The sequence below is a fragment of the Muntiacus reevesi genome, chromosome 2, assembly GCF_963930625.1.
Source record: "Muntiacus reevesi chromosome 2, mMunRee1.1, whole genome shotgun sequence".
In the NCBI taxonomy this organism is placed as follows: Eukaryota; Metazoa; Chordata; class Mammalia; order Artiodactyla; family Cervidae; genus Muntiacus; species Muntiacus reevesi.
The window spans coordinates 260,644,376-260,655,873 of NC_089250.1; the positions used below are offsets into that span (position 1 = coordinate 260,644,376).

General features: G+C 48.9%; 1 protein-coding gene across 1 annotated transcript; it reads right to left on the reverse strand.

Moving 5' to 3' along the window:
• Nucleotides 1-7,726: 7,726 nt before the first annotated feature.
• LOC136157488 (F-box only protein 27-like) lies at nucleotides 7,727-11,498 on the reverse strand. The gene is made up of 4 exons (XM_065919356.1): nucleotides 11,086-11,498; nucleotides 10,708-10,803; nucleotides 8,590-8,725; nucleotides 7,727-7,927 (listed from the first exon to the last, which is right to left on the reverse strand). The coding sequence occupies exons 1-4, from the start codon at nucleotides 11,496-11,498 to the stop codon at nucleotides 7,727-7,729; spliced, it is 846 nt and encodes a 281-aa protein (XP_065775428.1).

The following is an 11,498-nucleotide window of genomic DNA, read 5'->3' on the forward strand; positions in this document are numbered from 1 at the left end:
GGAGGCAGGAAGGAATGGGAACGGAGGGCCTCCCCTGCAGAGAACGGGGCCACATGGCCACCTGCCTGCAGAAGCCAGCATCCAACAAAGGGAAATACGTCTGCCTCCTGAGCCTGGCCCATGGTTGCATCTAAAAAAATATCGTGGGGACTTTCCTGGTGGTCCAGTGGGCTAAGATCTTGCCCTTCCAATGCAGGTGGCTCGGGTTCCATCCGTGGTTGGGGAACTAGATCCCACAGGGTGCAACTAAGACTTCTCATGCCCCAACTAAAGATCCTGCATACTGCGACTATGATCAAAGATCCTACGTGCCACAAATGAGGCCAAGCACAGCCAAAGAAATAAAAATAAGTATTTTTAAAAATAGCAGTTCTGGGTTTCCCTGGTGGTCCACTGGTTAAAAGAATCTGCCTTGCAATGCAGGGGACACCGGTTCGATCCCTGATCTAGGAAAATCCCATGTGCAGAAAAATCCCAGTAAGCCAACAAGCAACATCTAGTGAAACCTGCACACCACAACAGAAGAAGTCACTGCAGTGAGAAACCCATGCACCGTGGCTAGAGAGTAGACCCTACTTGCCGTGACTAGAGAAAGCCAGAGCACAGCAACGAAGGTCCAGTGCAGCCAAAAATAAATAAATAATAAAAATTATATATATATATATATATATAGTGTGGTTCTGCTAGCGAGGAAAGGGGATGGCTGGCAAGTAACAGGGCTGCCACAGCAGGACTAAGATGACATCTGCCTTTTTTAATAGCACCCCAGTCATTGTTGAGCACTGGGGCGTGGCCTCAGAATCTCCCTGTGTGTCCCTTTGATTATGGGAGGTGGTGAGGAAGTGTTGAGAAGAGCAGAAGAGAGGAGGGGGCTTGGCAGGTTGATATTCACCAACCTGGGTGGAATATTTTAATATTTAAACAATCCGTCTGACTAACAGAGGTAGGTCGTGTCTGGCTGTATGTGACCCCATGAACTGTAGCCCACCAGGCTCCTCCGTCCTTGGGATTCCCCAGGCAAGAATACTGAAGAGAATGGGTGGCCAGTCTCTTCTCCAGGGGATCTCTCCGACCCAGGGATGGAACCCGGGTCTCCTGCATTGCAGATGGATTCTTTATCCACTGAACTATGAGGGAAATCCCTGGGAATGCTCAAGAAAACAGAACAGAGTCTTGTACATAAGGAAACAGGCTCGAAAACAGGAACTAATTCAAGATGGCTGAGAGGCATTAAAGTAGCTTCTAAGCACTAAGGGTGTGCCTCTAATTACGTATAATAACAACATAACGATACTAATTACAATCATCTGACAGCTGTCCCTCTATACCAGGCCTTATTCCAAGCATAACACACATGTTAGCACACACTTTAACATGCAGGTGCATGCTGCTATATGGGTAGATATGGTACATAGTGAAGACATACCGGGTAAATACTGTTATTGGCAATATTATGTAGAGGAGGAAGTTCTTAGAAGTTAAGCGGTTCACCCAGGACAGTGGTTCTCAACTGGAGTGACTTTGCCCTCCCAGGAGACATTTGGCAGTATTTGAAGACACTTTCGGGCTTCCCAGGTGGCCTAGTGGTAAAGAACCTACCTGCCAATGCAGGAGACATGAGAGAAGTGGGTTGGATCCCAGGGCAGGAAGATCCCCTGGAAGAGGTCATGGCAACCCACTCCAGTGTTGTTGCCTGGAGAATCCCATGGGCAAAGGAGCCTGGCGGGCTATAGTCCATGGGGTTCAAAAGAGTCGGGCACAACTGAAGTGAGTCAGCCTACACGCATAGCAAAAATAATTTATGGAGATACTCAAACAGTTTAAATTTCAATCCTCCTGTTAGTGACAAAAACAAGGGAGTGTCGCACACTTTTTGATTTGGCTGCAGTGGTCTTAACTGTGGTGTGTGGGCGTCTCTAGCTTTTGTGGCCCACGGGGTGGCATGTGGGATCTTAGTTTTGCTACCAGGGATTGAATCCATGTCCTCTGCATTGGAAGGTGAATTCTTAACCACTGGACCATGAGGAAGTCCCCCTCCTCCCCTCTGCTGCTCCCCCCCACACCACCCCCACCACACACACTTGTTTTTGCTGTTTTCCTTGATCTAGAAGGGTTCTTTAGTGTACATTACAAGCCTATGTTATTGTCAGGTGCGTGTATGCTCCTCAGTTCTGTCTCATCACAACAAAGATTTGGAGTGACGGACATTAAAACCCTTGGCATGTCACGGCTCTCTGGTCTCAGACAGACCGTGTTATAGCTCTCAGGTCTTGAACAGGCTGTGTTATAGCTCTTAACCAATTCAGTGTTACAGCTCCGTGTTACAGCTCTATTTTATTTAGAAAACAGCAGGAGAATCCATCCTCGGGGCGTGAGGGCATGCGGACCCAAAGACCTGAAGAGAAGAGAGTGGGGGGGGTGTGACAGCTCGGGTTGGGGGGCGGAGAGGGAGAGAGAGAGAGAGGGAGAGAGGGAGGGAGAGAGAGAGAGAAGGAGAGAGAGAGGGAGAGGGAGAGAGGGAGAGGGAGAGAGGGAGGGAGGGAGGGAGAGAGGGAGTGAGGGAGGGAGAGAGGGAGGGAGAGAGAGAGGGAGAGAGGGAGGGAGAGAGAGGGAGGGAGGGAGAGAGGGAGTGAGAGAGGGAGAGAGGGAGGGAGAGAGAGAGAGAGAGGGAGAGAGGGAGGGAGAGAGAGAGGGAGAGAGGGAGGGAGAGAGAGAGAGAGAGAGAGGGAGAGAGGGAGGGAGAGAGGGGGAGAGGGAGACAGGGAGAGAGAGGGAGGGAGAGAGGGAGAGAGGGAGAGAGGGAGAGAAGGAGAGAGAGAGAGAGGGAGAGAGGGAGAGGGAGGGAGAGAGGGAGAGAGGGAGAGAGGGAGGGAGAGAGGGAGGGAGGGAGAGGGAAAGGCTTAGATCATGGCCTTTACTGGAGTTTCCTCGGGAAAGATGGGCTTCCCTGATGGCTCAGCAGGTAAAGAATCTGCCTGCAATGCAGGAGACACAAGAAACCCGAGTTTGATCCCTGGGTTAGGAAGATACCCTGGAGGAGGAAATGGCAACCCATACTGTGGTAGGAAGGGGGAGATCCCCCTTCAGGGCCTCAGGAGCGGGCTCTTGTCTAACACTCGGAAAAGAATTGTCCGAGGAGACACGTGCTGACAAAGCGGGAGATTTTCTTGGGAAAGGGCACCCGGGTGGAGAGTCGCAGGGGAAGGGAACCCAGGAGAACAGCTCTGCCACGTGGCTCGTAGTCTCGGGTTTTATGGTGATGGGATTAGTTTCCGGGTGGTTTTGGCCAATCATTTTAATTCGGAGTCTTTCCTGGTGGCGCACGCATCGCTCAGCCAAGAAGGATGCTGGCGAGAGGGATTCTGGGAAGTGGACCGACACGTGACCACAGCCTGCTGTGGCCCCCCTTGCCCAGCAAAGCGATAGAGCTATTCTCTTCTGTGTCTGTTGAGCTTAGCTGCTCAGTCATGTCTTTGCGACCCCGTGGTCTGTAATCTGCCAGGGTCCTCTGTCCATGGGATTCTCCAGGCAACAATACTGGAGTGGGTTGCCATGCCCTCCTTCAGGGGATCTTCCTGACCTAGGGATCGAACGCGGGTCTCCTGCATTGCAAGCGGATTCTTTACTCTCTGAGCCACCAGGGAAGCCCCGACAATTCTGAGGCCAACCATAAAAGGTCAAAAAGTGAGTGGTAGTCTAGTTCCTGGAAATCTCCACCACTTCCCCCAAAAAGTCTCCCACACATCAGTCTGTGAAATTACCCAGCCCATAAAACCTAACCACACCATATTTTGGGGTCTCTCCCCTTCTAAGATGACCGATGTTCTGTCTGTGGAATGTGTTTCTCACTAAATAAATCTACTTCTTACCTATTAGTTTCTGACTGAATTCTTTCTGCAATGAGATATCAAGGACCTGAGCTTCATTAACTCCTGAGACCAGGTATGATCTGTTAAAAGACCATGGATTCAATCTGGGTTTTGGCTGGTTTCAAGTCTCACTTGCATCATATATAAACCATAATGTCTTCCCTAGATGGAAATATATTAAATTTCTTTCATTGGAACTCAGGGACAGTCTAAGAGACTGAAACCTGTTTCCTAAAAACAAGAGATGGGGGTCTTGGAAAGGCTTTTGTACCCAAGAGGATCCTACTCTGTTTCAATTCCCCCTTTTCTTTGACACCCCTCAATCTTGGGGGGAATAGCTATGGGACAAGAAAAGAAATCAAGTTTTGGATAGAGAGGTCAATCATAGACTTGTTAGGGGAACTCGGTTTTACCGGGACTCAGATCAAACAGAGCAGCTCAGCTGTTTCAAACCATGAGCAACTCCACGGCCTCCAGGCACGGGGTTTCCCCATTCCACCCGCCCCCCTGCCTCTGACAGATAGAAAGGCCATAGTTTAGGTAGCCAGGATCTTTCTAGCAATGCCGCCCCTGCCACCACTGTGCGTGTGTTTGTGTGTCCCCAAGACTACCCCCATGGCTGCATATTTGCCAGAAGGACTTGGGGGTCTCAGCATACAGCTGGACTCACTCCTGAGACACACTCCTTTAGAAAGAGAGGCCAAGCTATGTTAACCCTTTTCTGTTATTTCATCGAGCAGTTGTTTAATAAATGTGACATCGTGAGTCTAATGGTTGTAGAAAATACACACTTGAAGGTGGTGATAGGGCATTCAGTTGGAAACGTGCTAAATATTTTGGGTGGAAAAATCCTCTTCTGTAACTACGACTTCTCTTTGAGATTGTGCTAAAATTTAAAAAAAATGAATTTGGACGTCCCTGATGGTCCAGTGGTCAACACTTCACTTTCCAACACAGAGGGTGCAGGGTTGATCCCTGGTCAGGGAACTAAGATCCCATATGCCTCTTGGCCAAAAACCCAAAACACAGAATAAAAACAATATTATAACAAATTCAATAAAGACTTAAAAAATGGTCTGTGTGTGTGTGTGTGTGTATATATATATATATATATATATATATACACACACACAAAATTGAGGCAGTTTTGGTGAAGTGGATGAACCTAGAACCTGTTATATGGAGTGAAGTACATTAGAAAGAGAAAAGCAAGTATTATATAGTGATGCATATACATATATATTAATGGTATCTAGAAAAATGGTATTAATGAACCTATTTGCAGAGAAGGAGTGGAGATGCAGATAGAACGGAATTGTGCACACAGCAGGGGAAGGAAAGAGTGGGACGAATGGAAAAAATAGCCTGACACATGTACACAACCATGCGTAATGTAGATGGCCAGTGAGAAGTTGCTGTCTAACACAGGGGGCCCAGTCTGCTGCTTTGTGATGACCTAGAGGGGTGGGATGAGGGAGGAGATATATGTATAATTATGGCTGATTTGTATTGTTTATGGCGGAAACCAACACAACATTGTAAAGCAATTTTCCTCCTATTAAAAACAAATAAAATAAAATTTTAAAATATACATTAAAAATAAAAAGAGAAGGGGACTTGAGGACTGGCCTTAAGTTGAAACTGTTTCTGGGTAATAGAAAGCGACATGGAAGTAACAATACTCTTCTCTCTACATTTGCTTGTATACAGAATTCTCCAAACAAAAGTTTAAAACCCTGTCAGCAAAGATGTCTTGTAAAAGTGGTTATATCTGAAAGTGAAGAGAAATTGCATTGGAGGATGCTTCATATTTGTCTGTAACATAGTATTCCTACACACGCATACAGAAAATGTGAAATTCAGATATGCAAAATGAGTAAGTTCAGAAGTAACTTCTATCCACTGTTTACCACTATGGTAAGACTGTAATGCTTTGGTTCATATTCTTATTATGAATAGATACATCCAGAAGTGAAGTGAAGTGAAGTTGCTCAGTCGTATCTGACTCTTTTCAACCCCTTGGACTGTAGCCTGTCAGGCTCCTCTGTCCATGGAATTTTCCAGGCAAGAGTACTGGAGTCGGTTGCCATTTCCTTCTTCAGGATATCCAGAAGGTAATCCAAATAGAAATATAATACAAATACAAGGAAATATATATATATTTAAATAAGCATGTGTATAAGTCTAACTGAGGCTTCTCAGGTGGCACTAGTGGTAAGGAACCCGCCTGCCAATGCAGGAGACCTAAGAGATGCTAGTTCAGTGTCTGGTTTGGGACGATCCCCTGGAGGAGGGCATGGCAACCCTCTCCAGTATTCTTGCCTGGAGAATCTCATGAAGAGAGGAGCCTGGTGGGCTACAGTTCATGGGGTCACACAGAATCAGACATGACTGAAATGACTTAGCATGCACATACACATATATTAAATTTGGCATATATGTATACACACCTACAAATATGCATACAGGTATAATACAACACATAGGTGTATATATGTGAAAGTTAAATGATATGTTTGTTTTTCTGCCAATGGTCTCCATCTTTCCCTTCCTGGAAATGCCTGTCTCATATTCCTTCTACCCAAAGTCCTCCGGTTAACATCCTCCAGAGTTGAATCTGAACCAGTATCTACTCCAGGACCACACACTGCATGTGGTCACGACTCTCGGGTCCGTTTCAACCTGTCAACTCCCCTTTGGATGAAACTGACAAAACACTCTCCCCTCAGGTGTATCCCATCTTCTACTGCAGGTGGGGGGAGACGTCAGGGTGAACACATCAAAGGCAGCAGCAGCTTCATCTGCTTTCCATCCAGAGACCTGGAGCTCCTTAGGGATCCTGCAGCCGGGAGGGGGCAGCCATGACCCCTGGACTGGGGTGGGGACAGCCGGATCCTGCCATTGCAAGGTTCTCTCTCACCCTTGTGACCGGAATGTCACAAATGTGGTGTTACTGTAACACTCTGCCCACGTCCACGGCCTGCCTAAGGCTTCTAACCCTGGTTGATAACCTTTGATTTGAAATGATGATATTTGAAATCATGATAACCCCATGATTTCCTTAGGACTTGGGAAATAGGGTTCTGACTCCTCCATTCTCTCCACTGGAGAACACCTTCACTAGATGTTTCCTTCTGTACAGGTTTTCCTCAACTGATACAGCTCTTAACTCTGAATCCAGTAGTCACCAAGGCTGTAACATTGTATTGCTATTAAAAACTGCTGAGACACTTTGGCAAGATTATATTACATTTATTTCCTATGATTGGCAGATATGTTCCTGATTTATTATCTCCATATTTGAAAAGAGTTTCAAAATGTTACAAAATAATTTTATTCACTGTAGGATCCAGGGTAAGGTTGGGCTCAGGGGACCACAACATCAGTCACAGGGTGAGCAGAACCCTCTGTCTCCAAACAGTTTTTGAGGCAGTTTGACTTCCTGTTCTGAGTCCTGGTCCCAGTCTTCAAACCCCCTGAGGTTAAGTTCACCACCAACGGGGGCTGGGATTTTCTTAGCCATAGGGATGAGCTTCTAGTTCAGACACGAGGAGAGGGCCTTCTGCACAAGACCAATGAAGCCTCTGCAGCAGCAGAACCAGAAGGAAACTGGGGCAGAGGGCACAGGGGCTGAACCAGAGGGCCTGGCGTGCGGGGAGGGTGAGGAGCCCGCTCACCATTTCTCTTCTTCACCTGTGCGTCTCCACTTACTAGAACAGTGCCTGCCTTAGAGCAGCGGCAACCAGTAATTCTGATGTAAGAGCGTTCTTCCTGTAGCTTCCAGAACCTGAAGACAGGGCCCATTAGGAACTTCAACTGGATTCATGAGGTTCCCAGAGGCCAGGAGCTACAAGTCCTTAATACTGAGATGGTTCAGTCAACGGTCCCAGAGCCTGAGTGAAAGGCATGGTCGGGTGCGCCTGACGGACCCGCACGGTCACGCTGGGGTGCAATGGAGAGTCTCCGTGCCGCTCACACGAGATCTCAGAGTCGCGCACCCAGTGTTCAACAGACACAAAGCGAACACCTTTCTTGAGGCTGGAGAACACATGGTTGACCTGTAGACAGAAAAAGAGATTGAGTCCCACTGTGCCATGGTCCTCCCCTCAAAAGCTGAGCTGGGGGCCTTCTGGCAGGTGGCTGCAACAATGTCTCCACTTCCACACGTCCTTCTAGAATCATGCCACTCCTCACCCAGGGCTGGGGTCTAATTCCCACCCCCTTGAATCTGGGCGGGTTTCATTGTAACCGAGAGTGTGGCGGGAGTGACGCTGAGTGACTTTCACCAAGTGACTTCCACGGCGGGGTCACAAAGGCGATGCAGCTTCTGCTGGTTTCTCCAGAAGCCGCATGGTGGAGCCTGAGCCACCAGGAAGCAGCTGCCTGCCCCGAAGCCGCCCTCCTGTGAGGAAGCCCCAGCTAGAGCAAGCAGGGGGATCCATGGCCAGGCTGAGGCTGACCAAGAGCTGCTTGGCCAGCCACCAACTGCTGTGCACACACTCACAGCCCAGCCTGCCCTTCAGCTCCAGCCTGTGTCTGCAGGGAATGACATGAGGCCAGAGCCAGAAACTCCCAGCAAAATCGTCCTCATAGAAACTATGAGAGGAGATGAGATGACTGCTATTGATATTAAGCAACTAAATTCCGGGGCAATTTGTTAATACAGCCATAGGTCTCATAGGTTCCACTGTCCTTCCCCACAGCCCTCTCAGAGACTCACCTCAAAGAAGAAACCATCGCCCAACTGATCGTTGGGAAAAGGCAAAGGAGAGAAGTGATGCAGGACGGCCTGGTTGGCATCTAAAAGCTGGACAATTAGCCGATATAAACAGTCAGCGTCTTGGTCATCGAACCACCTATGGCAGAAGGGAGACTGTGAAGCCTGAATTGGCCACCCCATCTCTTTGGGGGTCTGCCTGCCTTCACCTGAAAGGCTTTGCCATGCGTACAAACACCAATGTTGTCATGGGAACTAGCACTGTCAGTGTCACGGGGGAGCTTGACCCCATTGCGTATCTAACTGAATCCATCTGCACTAAACATACTCCCCAGCTGGTCTGCACATTCACTTCAGAAGGAATGACCTAGAATCCCAGGCTTAAAGGTGCATGTGTGTGCTAAGTCGCTCAGCTGTGTCTGATTCTTTGTCACCTTGTGGACTGTAGCCCTCCAGGCTCCTCTGCCCATGGGATTCGCCACAAGAACACAGGAGTGGGTTGCCATGCCCTCCTCCAGGGGATCATCCCGACCCAGGGATCAAACCCATGTCTCATATCTCCTGCATTGGCAGACAGGTTCTTTACCACTGGCAACACCTGGGAAGCCTGAGGGTACCTCCTTCCATTGTCTTATTTCTCATTCTATAATATATTTCAGTGGTGGCCAATATGTCATTTCCAATATATACAATGGTGATGTTTTAAGGTACAGTTTTTTTTATCAGTCATGTAACAGGATCCAGGGGCTCCTAAATCAATTGGTGATGGGCTATCCAGCAACATTCAAAGAAACAGCCTCCAAATAGCTACGTTTTGATGTGAGAAATTAAGATGTAAAGAATTAAGTCATGGGCTGCACAAACACACAAACTTTCACCGAGACTTCATATCACTGCACTTCTTAAAACAGATGTCCATTCTACTTCTTCCCACAGTATTTTGTCCTAATTTTGTATTAATATATTTTTGTGTTCTTCAGACTTATCTTTTATACTGTTCTGTGTCAGTCCACACACACACACACACACACACACACAAATGGCCTGTCAATATGAAATGGTTGGGGCTGACCACATCCTCCATTATAGTCACATAATGGAGGCTAGCCACTCCAGAAGATCAACAATGTGACTTAGGATGAAGCATGGGATGTGAACTGACCTGGAGGTTAACACATGATGAAGCCCTAGTGAAAACTTGGGTGAGGGCTTCCCTGGTGGCTGTGTGTAAGGAACCAGCCTGCCAATGCAGGAGACAGGAGCTTGCTCCCTGATCCAGGAAGAGCCCACATGCCACAGAGGAGCTAAGCCCGGGCACCACTGCAGAGCCTCTGCTCTAGACCCCCTGCTCTGCACCACGAGAAAGCCACCACAATGGGCAGCCTGTGCGCTGCAACTAGAGAGTAGCCCCTGCTGGCCACAGCTAGATAAATCTCGTATAGCAGCAAGGACCCAGCACACCCTATAAATAAGTAGATAATACAATCAAATAAAGACTCAGGGGCTTCCCTGGTGGTCCATTGACTAAGACTCTGGGTTCTTAAGGCAGGGGCGGGGAGCGGGTTTGATCCCTGGTCAGGGAACTGGATCCTACATGCCAGCCCCTCATGCTGGAATTAAGACCCAGCGCAGTAAAGCAAATAGATATTTAAAAAATCCCCACTCTTCTGTATAGCTTTTTCTCCACTGAAACAACCGGCTTTGCGGCTGATGTATAAGCCTGTCTTATGAAGACAGGGAGATGGAGGCACACTGTGACTTGCCCAAGGCCACAAAGCCAGGAAGCTGGGATTTGAGAGTGAGAGGTCTGGTTCCAGAATCTGATCTCTTAGACAACTCTTCTATCTTGTCCCCTCCTGAACCAAGGAGCCTCTGATTCACAGACAAGACTTAGTTGGACCCAAGTCCTCTGCTAGGATCCAACCAGGCATCTTCCAATCCAGGTCCCTTTGGGGGCTGAGAGAGGGTTCAGGGAGAGGATGTTGCTGAGTATTAAAGCTCTGATGGTGATGAAGTCATTTCCTTTCCTGCTTATCTAAGAAGTTGTTAGGAGACCTACATGAAGTCACTCAAACTAAGGCCAACGCTCAGCTAAAGGGCTGTTTTTGTCATCACACTCACCAGTCGGAGACACAGATCTCAATGTTTCCACTATCTAGGAGTTCCCGCCACAGTCCCTCCTTCTCCAGGTCCAACACCTGCTTCTGTTGACACCACCTAGGAAAGAGGGAGCAAGGTCAGTGAGAACCAAACAAGTACTCAACAACCGCCCTGACCCTTGGGAACCACGGACATCACCTGTAGGTAGACAGGAACCATCTCTGTCTATAGGCCATCAGCGGGCCCACCCTCGCGTTTTCCTCTGCACCCCGGGCAGCCCCTGCGCTCAGCACAATCCGGTTCAAGAATCCTTCCATTAAAAAAAAAAAACAAAAACTTGGTGACCGAGTTCCCAGACAGCCTACTTGCCCAGGTACAGGCCTCTCGTCTTTCCCGCACCTGCCCCTTTCGCGTCCTCCCACGAGCTCCCACAAGGACCCTTTCCTGGGCTCCCCACCTAGGCCACGAGAGTTCTGAGGGTTCCGGAGGAGGTTGCGTCCTATGGGTCTGCGCTCGCAGAAGCGGCCCAGGATGCAGGGCCCGGGGTCGTCAGCAGGGGGCAGGCAGGTGCGGATGACGGGCCACAGGTCGGGGTGTTTCCAGGGCAGGATGCTCCGCCACAGGTACCAGGCGTCCACCAGGTCTCGCCAGCGCCGGCACACCAGGCGGCAGTTCCCGAGCAGCGTGCTTGGGGGCAGGTAGCTCAGCACCTCCTGGAGCATCTCGGTGGGCAGTCGGTTCAGGCCCAGCACCTCCTCGGGGTCCGTGTCCGGAGTGGCGACACTGATGGGCAGGCCCCCGGAGGCCCACAT